Source organism: Cryptomeria japonica, chromosome 3, assembly GCF_030272615.1.
Source record: "Cryptomeria japonica chromosome 3, Sugi_1.0, whole genome shotgun sequence".
Lineage (NCBI taxonomy): Eukaryota > Viridiplantae > Streptophyta > Pinopsida > Cupressales > Cupressaceae > Cryptomeria > Cryptomeria japonica.
This window is the reverse complement of record NC_081407.1, coordinates 45,094,177-45,111,008: the sequence shown is the minus strand read 5'-3', so window position 1 is coordinate 45,111,008 and position 16,832 is coordinate 45,094,177. Positions and strand designations below refer to the sequence as shown.

General features: G+C 38.5%; 1 protein-coding gene across 1 annotated transcript; it reads right to left on the bottom strand.

Annotated features, from left to right (window-relative positions):
- Positions 1–718: 718 nt before the first annotated feature.
- LOC131033175 (36.4 kDa proline-rich protein) lies at positions 719–3,713 on the bottom strand. Its single transcript, XM_057964322.2, has 2 exons — positions 2,808–3,713; positions 719–1,010 (listed from the first exon to the last, which is right to left on the bottom strand). The coding sequence occupies exon 1, from the start codon at positions 3,646–3,648 to the stop codon at positions 2,812–2,814; it is 837 nt and encodes a 278-aa protein (XP_057820305.1). The 5' UTR covers positions 3,649–3,713; the 3' UTR covers positions 719–1,010; positions 2,808–2,811.
- Positions 3,714–16,832: the final 13,119 nt, after the last annotated feature.

The following is a 16,832-nucleotide window of genomic DNA, read 5'->3' as shown; positions in this document are numbered from 1 at the left end:
TATTAATTAATTAACAAACACAGTCAATGATATAAATGCTGCATAGACAAAAGTCATATTGAGAGCTGCATTGATCCATCAAGACAAGTATTTAGTTGTCTGATTTCACCATTGTCTTGTTACAAATTTTCCACATTCGGCCATTAAACTTTATAGAACTTGTCTGATTAGAATCGGCCATTAATTGCAGATCTTTATTCAAGGCATTGACTTCAATTTTGTTGTGTACCTTCCAGATTTCGACAGAGTGGCAAATTTTTTCTAATGACTTGGAGGGTGAATATACTGATAATTGTTTCACTCTCCATTCTCTTATTGATTAATATAAAATAGACTTTGAAGATTGTTATTTGCTAAAGGTCATCTTTATCCATGTTTCACATTACAATGCATTTTCCAGGATTATTTTGTAGCTGTCTGTAGTCAGCAGGAGCTTCATTTTCAACAACATGATGCAATGGTAAACAGGTGGGTGGGTTTTGTTGACTGCCCTTAAATCTTGCACAAACTTGTCACAACTTCACTTCACAGATTCATCATCATCATATTTTTAGAATATATTTCACGTGGGTATTTGTCCCATTTAGTTTACAAATTTCACGTTTCAATTTCAAAATTTATTTGTTGTAACACGTAATACGTACAATTTGGCAGTGATTTCGTCTGCTTTTTCATGCTCGAACAGTGAAATATATATGGAGACAAAAAGAGACAAGAATTGGATGAATACATTGCCATTTTTATTCAGAATTTGAAGTTGATCTGAGAGAAACACTCGTAATAATAATAATCTTTTTGCCAGGAGAATTCACTACAATGTGTGTTCAGTTTCACACAGTGAATTGAAATTCTGGAAAGAAGTATGCCCAGTACAGTACACACTAATATAATGGAAATTCAAAGATCAAATAGTTATTATGCCAGTCATACATATTTGACTGACTGAATAAAGCCGAAAAATTCAGATTAGACATCCCTTCATGTCTTGGCTGAACGTTGAGGTGCTTCACCTGAAAAACACAACCCAAATCAACCTTCAATAAAATGGTAATCATATGTTAAAAAGGTAAAACTCATTCTGGGAGAACAAACTTAAATCTGAATAAGCTAAAAATCAAATGAATTTTTTTTTAGATTTATAATAATTTTTGAATCATGTTGAAACACATTCTGTGGTCCATCATGAAACACACTCTGTGGTCCATCGTGGAAAAGCAAAAAAAAACATGTAAATATTACTCAGAACATACAATATTTCCCATCAACTCACTATGTACTATCTACTGCAAGCCTCCATCACATCATATATATACAAAACAATCTACAGAATATAATGCATTCAGCACAAAGTTCGGTTCCTTGCAATGTCACGACATGGACAGCTCAAATCCAACCGTACAAGTACAAAAGAATCCTACACCACATTATAAATGGCAAATCAGTACTAACAAATATGAGGCAAAAGGCAGCACCACAGGCTAGATGCTCTACCCTTCATCTGACCAACCCTAGGAAGTGAAGTCTAGAATGGAAGAAATGACAAGACCATGCAATAACTAGGACGCTTCATCATCTTAAGCGTACAAAGACATTTGGCAAGTAGCTGACAATGCTAAGGAACTTTAACAGCCAAAAAGCTCATTGTGACTAGACCCTATATCCCACAATGACAATGAAATTAGACCGCTTTCTGCAAATACAGCCATCCTTGCAAGTATTTATCCAATGTGCATCACATGTTATATGCTTTAAGGTAGAGTCCTAAAAGTGTGACTAGTTTTTGCTAGCAACCCAACAATGATTAAGAAACTAAGGTTCCACGTTATCCAAATCCCTACTTTCTTCCATTACTGAACCAAGCTGCACCATATGATAGCTGCTTAAGTTTTGCATCGCAATAACAATACACCCATTTTTATTTAGCCCAATCAAATCTGATTTTGACTTAAACAATATATTCTAAGCTTCATTCTGCCTGCTAAAATCGATAACTCTCATTGTAAATAACTTCTAAAAACATAATGTTTGACGAATGACCAATATCTTATACTGAAGTCTAGATTAAAGCATGGTTACTGATATTGATTTAAACAAAACACTTTAAGCTTCGCAACACCTGCTAAAATCTAGAACTTTCATTGCAGACAACAACTTCAAAAACATAATGTTTGGCTAATGACCAAGATCTTAACTGAAATCTAGAATAAAATATGACCACTGATTTTGACTTATACAACACTCTAAACTTTACAACACCTGCTAAAATCTAGAATTTTCATTGCAAAGAACTTTGGACAACATAGTGTCTGACTAATGACCAAGATCTTATACTGAAATCTTGAGTAAAACATAACCACTAATTTTGACTTAAACAACACACTTTAATCTTCACAACACCTGCGAAAATCTAAAACTTCCATGGCAAAGAACTTCAGAAAACATAGTGTTTGACTAATGACCAAGATCTTATACAGAAGTCTAGAATAAAACATCACCACTGAGTTGGTAAAAACCAATGACTAGAAAACTCTACTAATGAGAAAGACCCTGCAATGACTAGAAAGCCTCACTGATGACCAAGATCCTATGCAATGACCACAAAAGATCACTGATTAAATTACTGCTATAATGAATGATGACTTGGGAACAACAAGAGTACAACACCATGTCTACTGAGGAGCAAACCTGCATAGAAGATTCTCCTAACTTTTACTCAAACAAAAAATGAAAGCCTACATATAGCACATGACTCGAGAAACTCAGAATCAAGATGAAAAACACAATATTGCTTTCTAATCATTCATCACCTGATCAGTTAGCTGGACAAGTGAAGCCTGCAGGGGGACTCTGTCCACATGTGGCAAGAAGCTGGAGAGCAATTGGAAGCAAGATATTGAGATTGAGAAGCTTAAGTCTGATTGCTGTGCACAAGCAAATTGCAGCCTCAAGTTCCACAAGCCCCTGCAAGAGTGGGCAGCAAGTATTTGCAGCTGGGTCTCCAATACCTATGTGCACAAGCCCTCCAAGCAGATCAACACAAGCACCCAGCTTGAGAGCGTCCTTAGGACAAGTCTGGCCGGATGAGCCGGGTGGTGTGCCGGGTGTACCGGGTGGAGTGATGGGTGTGACCGGTGGGATGACAGGGGTGACCGGTGGGATGATGGGGCTGCCACCAGAGGGAGGGGTGGGTGTGTAGGGAGGGTAACCGCCACTAGGAGGCGTGGGTGGCTTCACAACTGGGGGAGGGAGAGTAGGTGTGACCGGAGGTGGCTTCACAACTGGGGGCATTGGATGAGATGGGCTTCCACCAGAGGGCGGAGGCTTAACAACTGGGGGCATTGGGTGAGATGGGCTTCCACCAGAGGGAGGAGGCTTAACAACTGGAGGCACTGGATGATATGGGCTTCCACCATGGGGCGGAGGCTTAACAACTGGTGGCATTGGGTGAGAAGGGCTTCCACCATGGGGTGGTGGTTTTACCTTGGGTGGAGACATGTGGCCACCATGGGGTGGTGGTTTTCCCTTAGGTGGAGACTTGTGGCCACCACCGGAGCCGCCCTTGGGTGGTGGGCAATAGCCACAGGCAATGCTTGGGGGCATTGTAGAGACCAGAACAATGAATATCACGAACAAAGCTCTTCCCTTCATTTTTTTCTTTCTCTTCTCTGTTAGGAAAGGAGGAGATGTATGAAGGATGGGTACACTAGAGTAGGGAAGAGTCTATTTTATAGGAAGATTTGGTGAGGTTGGATGGGCATTGGGCATCATGAGGTGGAAGGTCTGCACGTGAACTCTGATATTATGTGCATGGCGAATGGGCCTGCATAGCTGGATCATATGGGAATGGGTGCATGCTTACGTTACAAAGAACGAAATTCTCCGTATACATAGTTTATTTTACTTTTGCCATGGGGGATTTTTTTTTCTTCAATAGGAAACAAAAGGTTGTACTCGTTTCTTTACACAGGACTAGGTTGAGTTGCTTTACTCCACCACAAGGGATTGAAATTGAAGGGATCTTGACTGTGGTCTTTGATTCAGAAATACCATGGGCTGAGAAGTGGTGGAATCCTTTTTGCTAGAGATTCACCACTTTCTTTCTTTTTTCTCTAAAGTTACGATTGGAAAGCTACTCCAAAAAGTGCCGGGGCAATTACGAGATTGAATGTCGATTGTGTTACCCAAATGTCGGCACCGTTCAGTTTTTGGATGCATGACAATGTACAAGGATACTTATTATAACATTCTCAATTGGATGCTTGCTCAGAGTTGGTAAGTTTTGAGGGATAAATTGTTTTTCAAGACTGTATTTCATTCTTTCCAAGATTTATTACAATGATTTAACTTTTTAATCATGAATGAGGCTAATTTTATATTGTGCCTTTTGGATCACTACACTAATTGAAATATGGACACATTTACTATTTGTTTTAATTCTCTTTATATATTTTATACATTAAATTGAATTCCATCAAAATAAAATATAGTTAAATAATTTTTTTGAAAGAGAGAATATATATATATATATATATATATATATATTTGATAAAAGTGGAATACTCCACTAATTTTATTAATATATATTTTTTATTTTTACATAAGATTCAAAGAGCATACCGGAGGAAAGAATCCTGGAAAGAAAACCTTCAGTCACAGCTCATAAAAGAAACCTATAGCAACATCCTAAAAGTTTATACAATCTGCCGCTTAGAAAATGCGGTCACCTATAATAGCAGCTTTACATAGAGGCCACATGGTGCTTAACAGACCCAACAGATAATTCTCAAAAAATAAACTTCTCTGCTTGCTAATAAAGGAAGGAGACAGATGAAGCCATAGCCCTGCTCAAAAACTCGTGGACCAAAATCTTCCTTCTCTCTATTGCTTTGTAATACCTGTGCTATAATGCAAAACCAAGAGTCTTTATGCCAAGGAGTTCAAGAACCATGTGCTAGATCCTTCCAATGGAGGAGATGAAGGAGGCACCATCTGGATAGGAGAAACTGACACTGGCGAAGCCCGAATGGTGTGCATTGAATCTAAAAGAAAGTGGATTCCTGCAAATATATTGATAGTTGCAGCCAAACAATCTGGTGAAACATGATCTAGTAGAGCTACCATAGCAAATAATGTATCATCATATGAGTTAGATATCAAACCATTCCTTAAAATTGAAAGAAGTTCCCCATGCCAACTGGAAGATAGTAACTGAGAACGAGAAATAAAACCAGCATATTCAAAATCACCAAATTCAAAATGGTAATTAGATAATGCATTGTCCAAATCATCAGTAGTGTAGAAATGGGAGTTGAAATATGCATCAAAAATTGCCCTGACCATAGTAGAATCCAGAAGCACATCCATACAGATAGTGAGAAACCGAGATGCAATATCAACAAGAAAACAACCTGTGCTTTCTGCCAGCCATTGCTTTCCCAAAAATTTACGAAAAGACAAAGAAAAATCCAGTGAATAAACTTGAAATAAACGCCCAAGCTTTTCATCATCCAAAACATAAGAATCTTGGAAATCATAGTGTTTGTGAGGCATCAAAATGCGGTAACCCACTAATTCCATCAAGAAATATAATGCAAAACCAAGAGAAAGAATATGAGTATAAAGAGCTCAATGTCATCATAAGAAAGCAACACAACCACCAAAGGTCGGCACAATAACTATTACCTCAAGCAAGCCCAAAAAACATACGTGCAAAACAACAACGAGAAGCCACCACCTTTTTAAAAAATGATGACAATATCCACATGATGCACAAAGCCATAAATAAAAAACATGCCAAGCAATAAACCAAGATATCCACACGAGCGAGATCTCCCAAATGAATCAAGAAAACTTAAAAATCTGCCACCACTTGGAAAGGAGTACACCAACCAGTGGAGCATAATGAGCATGAGATAAACACATGAAATCCGTGCAGTCATCAAGGAATAAGCAAGTGACATATAACAATAATGATCATCGCAGGGAAGATTTCAATCGTGCATAATATAATTACCCCCGCATACCACAAATTCCCAACTAATCTTGCAATAAAAGAAGGTCTGTATGGAGACTGAGATTACATAGTAATGCAGTCATAATGCTGCATGCCTAAATACAATCGCCCAGCAAGGTACAAGTTCAATCTATTGCAAATGAGTAAGAATAAACAAACATAGAGTGAAAATAAAGAGAATAGCATGATAATAAGAGACTCCCACACACCACAAATTCCAACCATTTAGGAAAGAACAAACCCAAACCCTCCCTGTGATTACACACAATAATGTAGACATAATGAAGTAATGTGCAAGAGTCAGACACCACCACATTAAACTGCATGCCTGAATGTACTCGCCAGACAAGGCACAAGGTCGTGCTTCTGCAAATAACCTGAACCAGTGAAACTGGATGAGGAAGTAAATAACTAGAGGCCACCTCAACCAAGTCTTGGATATCCTCATCCAATACTTTATTAGCCAGGAAGTCTGCCACCTTATTAGCTTCTCTAAAACAGTGCACCATAGTGAAGGAATTAAACAACTCAAGCTGGTCAAGAATCCTATTCAACCAATACTTTAAATGCCATGAGTGAGAAGAGTGATTCGTAACCATGAAAAAAACTACCTGAGAATCACCCTCAATAACAACATCCAACAAATTTAATGAAAGAAGCAAATCAAGACCCATGGAAAGAGCATGAAGTTCAGCCACATTGTTAGTCCCATAGGCAATACATTGACATTGAGCTTTTATGATACCAGCCTTGCCATCAGAGACCACAATCCCAATGGCAGATTTACCAAGATTACCACGAGAGGCTCCATCAAAGTTCAATTTAACTTTTGAAGTTGGAGGTGGCAACCAAACACTTCCTTTCTATTTACTAAAGGTCGTGGTTGAGAAATTACACCACTCAAAGGGAGTGTCTTCAAGGTTGCCCAATTTTTGGTCACCCAATTGTCCCAAGGTGTGTAAGTATTATGCAGACTAGAAACTTTATAGATGAAAGCCAAGATAGTCTTATAAATCAACTTCTCTATGCAAAAGAGCACATCATGCAGAGGGGAGGAAATTTTCTTAAAAATCCTATTGTTCCTCTCAAGACAAATTCTCCAAATTAGAACAGAAGGAGCAATTATCCAAAGGCAAGCATAAAATGTAGATGGATATCACAGGGGCCAGCTCATAAAGTGAGATCTAAGGTCCTTACTAAGAGCAGACCTCCAATTTAACTTATTAAAAAGCCAATACCAGCAATGATTAGCAAAGGGACAATGCAGGAAGAGATGATCCATGGATTCAAGGGACCCACCACACATGACGCAAGGAAAAACCACACTAATACCCAACCTATCTAATCTCATGCCAGTAAGAATTCTATCCTCACCGCCAGCCAAGAAAATGCTGCTGCTTTAGGCAAACAAGCAACATGCCAAAATAACTTAAATGGGAAATCATCCCTTTTAACATCTAAAGACAAAAAATTATATCCTTCTTTGACTGGATATTCTCCTGATTTTGAATAAGTCCAAATGAGCTCATCATCCTTCTCCGAGAAGAGTAAAGGGCGTTTCTTAAGCTCATCCACAAATGCAGTTTTAATATCCTGATCCACCGAAAGAGAATCAATTGATTTCCATTTTGCCACAGGGAGGGAACCCGAGGAGTCTACAAAAAAATAATCTGGCACAAAAATGCCCCAGGAGGCTTTAAGGATGGACATAAGGGGCAACCAATCCCTAAGACTAGACAATATTGGAAAGCCATTCCAAACTTTATCCCAAAACCTAGCCTTATAACCGTTATGAATAAGCCAGGACAATCCTGGAAAAATGATAGATCTACACTCAGTCATAAAATTCCATATCACAGACCCCTTGGGAAGAGAAGAAGCAGTGAAGATAGCCTCCCTAGAACAATTATTCAAGTACTTTGCAGATAAAATGGATGCCCATTTAGAGGTAGGATGCTTATAAAATTTCCAAACCAACTTAGCACCAAGAGCCAAGTTTTGCTTACCTAGGTCCTTAATCCCAGCTCCTCCTTTTTCCCTAGGAGCACAAACCCTATCCCAAGCCAACAGGGAGATCCTATTCTTCTTGTTACAATTGATTGAAGAGAAACCACAGATTTTTTCAGAGCCTTTAAAATGGATAACAGACAGATAGGAACTGCATTTAAAACAACTCTAATAAGCATAATTTTACCAGAAAAAGTTAACCATTTGTGAGACCAAAAAAGAATCCTAGATGAGATAGCCCCTGAAACCCATTCCCAAAAATTATGCTTCTCTAAGCCAGTATAAAATGACAACCCTAAATAATTGCAAGGGAATTGACCCACAAAAAATCCCCAAAACCGAGACAATCTGGTCTGCACCAGAGAGGAGACATTAAGGAAGAAAACTTTTGATTTGGCCTAATTGACCTTTTTCCTAGAGAACAAAGAATAATCCAAAATGATTTTGTTAATGACCCGAGCTTCCCCCATAGTAGCTATGCCAAACAGTAAAGTATCATCCGCAAATAAACAATGAGTATGGCACGTGGTCATATGAGGGATGGAAATCCCCTTCCACAGGCCACTCTCCCTGGCACATGAAATGGCTCTACTAAAGGCTTCAGCTAGAATGATAAACAAAAAGGGCGATAATGGATCCCCTTGCCTAAGGCCTCTAGACAAGGCAAAAAAACCACATGGAGAACCGTTCAAAATTATTTAAAACCTAGCCGTACTAATGCAAGCCTGAACCCATTTGACCCCAAACCCAAATTTCATGAGCACAGACAATAATGCCTGCCAATTTACCCTGTCGTAGGCCTTCATCAAATCCAATTTGAGAATCATAGCCAAAATAGATAACTGAGAGATGGAATGAAGAATCTCATGGGCCACAATAGCCCCTTCTGTCGTTTCCCTACCAGGGACAAAGCCCCCTTGCTCACGTGAGATGATTTTAGGAATGAGCTTTGCAAGTCTTAATGAAATAGCCTTAGTAATAATTTCATATAAGGTGTTGCATAACACAATTGGGTGAAAGTCCACAAAGGACTTAGGATTCTCACATTTCGGAATAAGAGCAATTAAGGTTGAGTTAATTTCTCTTAACATAGTCCTATTACATCTAGCTTCTTCTAAAACCAAACGAAGATCCTCCCCAAGAAAAGACCAGCATTTTTGAAAGAAGAGAGCAGTAAAACCATCAGAACCAGGAGCCTTCTCTAGTGACATTGAGAAGACAACATATTTGACTTCTTGAATGGAGAAAGGAGCCATGAGCATTGCATTATCTTCATCCGTTCTAAGCTTAGGAATGGAAGAGGCAAAATTATCACTAAAAATAGATAACTCTTATGAAAGAAAAGACTTAAAAAACTGAACACCCTCATTAACAATATCCGACTCTTCAGTTAAAACAATCCCATCAGAGTTCTGAATAGAAGAGATCCTGCAACGTTGGCATTTCAACTTGGTTGAGGCGTGAAAGAATTTGGTATTTCGATCCCCATCACTCAACCATAAATCTCTGGATTTTTGTCGCTAGTAGATTTCTTCTCTGGAAAGGATTTCTTCTAACTGAGAATTCAAAGACTTATGCTTCTGAAAAGTAGCAAAATCCATGCCACCATTCATAACCCTATCATTAAGAGCTTCAAGCTCTTCCTGAATCTTAGCCTTCTTAGAGAAAATGTTTTTGAAATGCAAAACATTCCATTTCTTGACTTCTAGTTTAAGATAAGAAAGCTTTTTAGCAAACTGAAACATCCTAGAACCATGAACATACGGAGCTGCAGACCACCAAGATTGTAAAAGCAATAAAAAGGAAGGATCACGAAACCACATTGGTTCAAACTTAAAAGAAGAAAGACCAGGGGCTTTGTCATAAAAAATGGATAACAGAACCGAAAAATGATCTGAGCCAACATAAGGCAAGACTGAAGCAACCACATCCACATTAGAGGAAATCCAATTGTCTGACACCAGAAAATGATCCAGTCTCTTAGCAACCTGTGAGAAATCCTTCCTCCTATTTGTCCAGGTAAACGCCCCATTCAAAGTTTTACAATCCACCAAGTCATTATTTAAAATAAAAGCAAAAAAATCTTCCAAGATACGCTTATTAGGAAGAATTCCCCCACACTTCTCAACATTAGAGGAGATGGCATTAAAATATCCTCCAAAAACCACAAGCTGGCCATGAAGAGGGGACAGTGTGAGGGATAAGGAATCCCAAAGAGATTTCTTACCCCCGATTGACATTGGACCATAAACATTAAACAACTAGAGTTTAACATTCGAAACACGACTTCTAACCAAAGCCAACATCCAACAGGGAGTAGAAGCAACCAATTTCAAATCAATAGTCATATCCTTCCAAAGGAAGGCCAAACTCCTAGAAGCCCCCATTGAGGGGGATACACAAAAGTTCCAAGGCTTCCATTTGGAAAACAACAAATCAACACCTTGGCAATTTAACTTAGATTCTTGCAAAAGTAACACATCACACCTCATTAAATCCAACTGAGATTTAATGAGACGTCTTTTGTTAGGGGCATTTAAGCCCCTAACATTCCAAGATACAAACTTCATTGTCCTCAAGGGGAGGCAATCTCTCCCCTCTTCTCAATTGCTAGATCAACATTCTCCAGCTCAGACTTTAGGCAACGCTTAGAAGCCACTGACCGAGTAAAAGGTGGACTAATTTTTTTTTTACTAGGCCCTGACTTTGGACTAACGAGTGTAGACTGAATGCCAGCATCAATTTCTAATTGTGTGTAAAAGGTCTTCGGTTTCCTACCCCTCTTCATAGGAGAAGGAGAAGGTAAAGCAGAGGACAACGGAAACTGGAGTAGAGGTTTATTAATCCTAGGATCCAAACCTACATTCCCAACTCCCTCCCCAGATAAGCCCAAAGCCACTTCACCATCCTGAATTTTATCAGACAAAATATCAAAAGGATTGCCAGTTGGGGGGATAACTAGAGAGGAGTTTAATTTTACCAAATCTTGATCAATTGCATCAACTATTTTCTCTGTAGCATCTGAATTTAATTTAATGTTGTGATCAAATACCACTTTCTGAACTTTAGAAATTAATTCATCATCAAGAAGGAAAGATTCCATACAATTAGCCATCAGACCCACATCTATCGGAGAATTGATGAGTGGGACATCCTTCATAGATGAAGGGAAACCTAGCATAATCAAACCTTCCCCATCCTTCTGTAAAACTGAAGGGTTATCGCCATCATCGTGCAGAGGAGGGGGAGTAGGTCGACAAGCCTCATCAACTTTAGAAGTGAGAGGAACAGATTTAGATTTTGAAACACTAGGCCGCGAGACCTTATCTACAAAAGATATACCCCGAAGAGAAACAAACAGACCGACATCCATGATTACCGAAGCCTTAGAAAACCACTCAGAATCACAGATAATACTCTGACACCAAATACCATTAATAGACTTCAAATTACAATTAGAAGGAATCACAATAGATGAAGCAACCAAAACACAAATTTTCACCAAAAAAACCCCCTCCTCGAAAACTGAATGTGAATGTATGAATTTCCCAAATGAATCCCCAATTTTTTGCAAAATATCTAAATCCAAAAATTCATAGGGGAGGCTAGGTAACGAAAACCAAGTGGGTTTATTTTTAACAATATCTTGTGATGTAGAAAAAAAAGGTTTCCAATCTTCTACAAAAATTAAATTACGCCCTACCCACAAATATGAATTTTCCAGAGCCTTCTGTTTAGCCTCCACAGAATCAAAAATGACAAGGAAAGTGTTTGCAGAGAGAACCTGAAAGTATAGCATGCCAAACCAGAGAGAATGAATTTCATGATGGAGCTTAGAAAGCAAAACATTATCTCCCCAAACCTGAAGAATAACTGCCAAGGAATGAAAATCCCTCGCTTTCTTATCCAAAGGGGCGTCAGCCGCAGAAATACACGGTATTGGAGAGCAAACCTTCTTTGGTGATATAGGTTTAGTCCCCATAGAAGGGGCAACAAAGTTTGGCCGAGCCATGCGAGCAAGGTTTCTTCGAGGGCTATGGTTTCTATGGATATAACCAAAAGTAGATTTCAATGATCTCTAGAGCACTTTACCTTCAAGCTACATTAAGCCTATTGTTATTTTCTTGCTTACTACTTTTTAGTTGTTCTTTGTCCCTTTTTGAGACTTGTAGTATGTGTTGGTATGTGCTGGTATGTGCTTTCAACTCCTGAGCTATTTTCTCCTTGATAATGTTTTTTAATTGTGTGTTGGACATAATTGTATATCTTTACTATCATTGTATAAGGGTACAAAGCCCTTTTTTGTTAGTATTTTAAGGATGAAATGTTAAAGATAAAATAATAAAATAAAACAAAGATACTTAATTTGCCTTTAAAGGACGACTTCATTATTACTTGTTGGTGTAAATTATTTCTCATAATTACACTTAAGTTGACTTAGGATAATGCATTAATTGTAGTTTGCCTATGAGACACTTAGGGAAGATGGTTGTAGGAGAAATTCCACCTTTTGTGGTGATATCTTGTTGTCACATTCCACCTTCGGTAGGTGATCCACCTTTAGTGGAATATTCTATTGTTTCTCCTACCTATCCTTACCTACCCTTGTATCTCATTGGGCTACATGTCATGATTGTGTGCTCTCATTTTCCTATGGCCTTGCCTTTATATGTAGGCTCATTTCCATTGCATGGTTTATCCAGTTGATCGATTTTTGCATCTTGACGAGAATACAGTTTGTGCTTGTCTATCTTTGTCTCTCTTGTGTTGTGCTATTCATCGGGCTCTAGATCTTGGTTATAATTCACATATTCTTACATGGTATCAAAGCCATTGGAGAGCCATTGCATAGTCATTTTGGAAAGATCTTGGTGTATTTGAGATTCAAAACTGAAGAGCAACATTGAAATTGGGAGCATCCTACGCCAAATCCAACATCGCCATTGAGTCCAAGAGACTACATTTGGTCAATTTCATTTTGGTGCATCATATTTTTTTTCGCCTCCTAGGTGGTATGGTACAAAATTTTCAATTTTTTTTTTGCAAACTTATTTATTTGAAAAGTTTTTTTCATAGTTTTTGTCATTGTATTAATTTTTTTAAAAAATTTAAAAAAACATCCAATTTTTTGTTTGGCGAGTGGGGGTTCATTGTCCCTTGCCCCCATACTATATGCTCTGCACTTACCTTTTTTGCAGAGCTTTGTACACCGTGGTCCTCCTGGCGTTGCCATGTCTTGGTTTCTCCAGCCGATCCCTCATATGATACTCACCACTTCTCTACACTAGCAAATCTTCTTCCAAGCCTCATGCCGACTTTCGCCTCTATGCCACTTGCTATGGTTCGCACCTCCCACCCTGTCACAACCCTTGCCAGGACATCATTGCACCACCCACCGAAATCCTCTACCTTGTCGACAGTTCCAACTGCCACTCACATCTGCTCCTTCCGATGGCCTCCACCAGCCAGGGTGACTGCATTTGACCATGATCACATGACACTTCTTTATTAGTACATGTGGTGCATCTTGGTTTGTTGAAGATAGTGCCACACAGCTCGCACTAACTCAACCCTGACATGTCAACAATTGCCACACGATATTTTTTTGCCATGACTATGCCACATTGCACACTGTGACTCACCAATACAACTAACATCATCTACCAAGTCAACTTGACATGCAGACATTTGTACACCAACTCGGCCTGCCATGTCAGACTCGTACGCTGACTCAACAATCCAGTCAGTTTGTCTATACGCCCAGTCATCCTACAATATTAGCATACATACAGATATGTAGTAGCCCAGTCAGCATTCCATGCAGTGCCACGTTGGATCCGTACTGCACAATTAGTGCCACTTGTCACCCTGACCATATTGCCACGTCAGCAGTCCGTATAGATGGACTACCATGTAGGCAGGGAGGATTTTGGCAAGAAAATCACACAACCATCAATTTTAGCCCAGTAAATTGATAACATTAGCACCGTGTCAACACTTTTTGAATTTTTTTTTACCTCTCTCCATTGAGCTTTTTTATTTTGCAGTCCAACTTTGAAGGGTCATAACTTGGTCATTTTGAGGCCTTTTTCAATGCAATTTTTTTTTTATTTGGGCTAATTTTTCATGCTCTCCATAGTGGTGTGGCTAGTTTCTAATTTTGGTGGACATATTTATTAGAATTTTTTAGTTTTCACAACTGTACCTATCCAATCCTTGATTTTACAACATTTTGGGCTCCGTTTAGGCTCATATGACCTTCTCTTCAGGTGTTTTTTTTTTTTAAAGTGCATAATTTTTTATATAATTTCACATGGTGCTATTTTTTTTCACAATTTTGAGTAGAAATTTCACTTTGAAACTTTGGTCTTTTTGGCCTATTTGGTACTTGTAATTTGCTTGGATCTTAGCTTAGATGTGCATTATTGGTTTGAGTCTTCTATAGCCTATTTGAGGCAGTTATTATATTGAAATCATAAGCCCACTTTTCCCTTGTTTGCAAGTGGCCCATTGTACACACACTAAGAATAAAATTCCAATTTTTTTTGGGGGGGGGTCTTGATTGAGTGAATGGGGGGGGGCGGGGTGTGTATCTTGTGTGATTGTGCCTCTCTCTATCTTGTGCTCTTTCATTTTTTTTCTATGGGTTCTCCTAAATTTCCACTTTTAACTCCACATAATTATGTATCATGGAAAATTAAAGCATGGAGTAAGTTAATGGAAAAAGGACTCATTCATTACATAAATGATACAATGACAACACCAGTGGATCCTAAGTTGGTCCAAATGCTCAATTGGAATGGATCACCAAAAAATATATGGCTCTTGGAACTTTGAGAAAGTATGTATCAGATAACCTCATTTTTCACATTGATAAATGTACTATAGTTAAAGAGGCTTGGGATATATTTGGTAAATTGTATGACCAAATTGATGAGATTGGGGATACAAGCTTGTGCATGAAATCACAATGTTGGATCCCAAGGATTGTGATACAATCCAATATTATGTCCTGAAAGCAACTAAGCTAAGAGCAAAACTTAAGGATTGTGGCATTTACAAGAAGGATGCTCAATTGGTTTTCAATTTGCTGGACAAGCTTTCATTAGATTATGTAGCCTTTTTTTCTAGCTTCCAAACCTATGGCTGACTTTAGGTGCCTCATTCACTATGCCATCATTTGATACATTCACAAAGATGTTGATACTTGAGCTAGCAAAGTTGATCAACATGGGGATTCTCAAGTCTTCAAAGTCCAAAGCTTTGGTATCTAATCAAGGGAATTAAAAGAATCAAGGAAATAGAAAGAACCAAAAGTAGTCTAAGCCAAAGCCATAACAAGATAGAGAACAATCATCATCTCCACAAAAAGTTCATACTTCATCCTCTTCCAAGAAGGGAAATACACCAAAGAAGGAGAAGGTAACTTGTTCAAAATTGCAAGAAATTTGGTCATGATGAGCATCATTTCCACCCAAAGAAAATTGATGAGTTGACAATCATCATTAAGAATAACAACATCAATTTGCCATCTTCATACAAGAATAAGGAATCATCTCCTTCCACTTCCTCACAATCAAAAGGAAAAGGGCAAGCATTTGTGGATAAATAGGTTCTTCACAACTGTAGATACTTGACTTGGGTACCTCTCATCACATGGGTTCTACAAGGGAGAAGTTTTCCTCATTGGAGCTATTTAAGGTACCTCACATTTTCATTGTGATGACACATAAAAGTGGAAGTTGAAGGGAAGGGTTTGGTTCCCATGGATGGTGGAACATTTGAGAATGTTTTCTATGTTTCTAACCTGAGCACTAAGCTTCTCTTTATCCACCTGTAGCGTCGTAAATTGTACGCACTTGCTAGGGTGGTACAATTTCACACCTAGTTTAGCACCCGCCTTGGTGCATTTTACATTTTGCATTGCATTTCTCCTTTAGCACTTAATTAATCAAATTAATTAGGTCTAAGGTCCTATTTCATCATCCTTCACATCATAAAGTCGGGCCCTTTCATTAAAGTGTGCCCCTTTTCATGTTATTCCTCCAATACATCATCTAATCAAAAACCCTAATTAAGTCCTATTTTGAACTTGGGGGCTTGATTTCAGGGGTCAAAACATCTCGAAATCACCTGTAACTTCGGGATTCTCTCTAAAATCATCATATCTGACGGCCCTGAAAATTTGGTGAAAAGTTGCCGGGACCATGGCGCCCGGAGTGCACACGGTCCCGGACATTTTTCCCCAAATTTTAGGAGCACGATCCAATCATAAAATAAAGCTTAACCCCAAGAAATTGGCGGGATATTCAATCTCTAGGTCGGCCAAAAGACGAAATTATGACCTACGGTTTCATACATAAGAGCTCTCTTTCTTCATTTGAAAGGATCCGAATTTTGTTTTCAGGAACCTCATATGCAGCGAAAGAGCAGATCTTTGAAGACTTCAACAACATTCAACATCCCTCTATCAAGCATTTATCAATTCCATTCATCCATTTAGGGCTTGGAAGACATTGAAGAACAATAGGAGATTACCGACTGAAGATTGGCTTGTACCTCTCCCTTGGGGGTTGGGTATGATTTCATGTTGTTTTCATGTCTTTGCATAAGCTTCAATATATCATTTATTCATGCTTTAGATCACTTCGCATCTTGATTTAGAGCATTTACATATCATTTACAAGCAATTAGGGTTTACTTTCTAGGTTGCTCTAGTTTGCTTACTTGCATTTTAGATCTTGCACACACACAAGGTCTACACACACATTACTTTTACAATACAACTTGGCTATTCATGGAGGTGGAAATC

Excerpts from the sequence above, each read along its gene's own strand:
- LOC131033175 (XM_057964322.2), bottom strand. The coding sequence starts at position 3,648 with ATGAAGGGAAGAGCTTTGTTCGTGATATTCATTGTTCTGGTCTCTACA.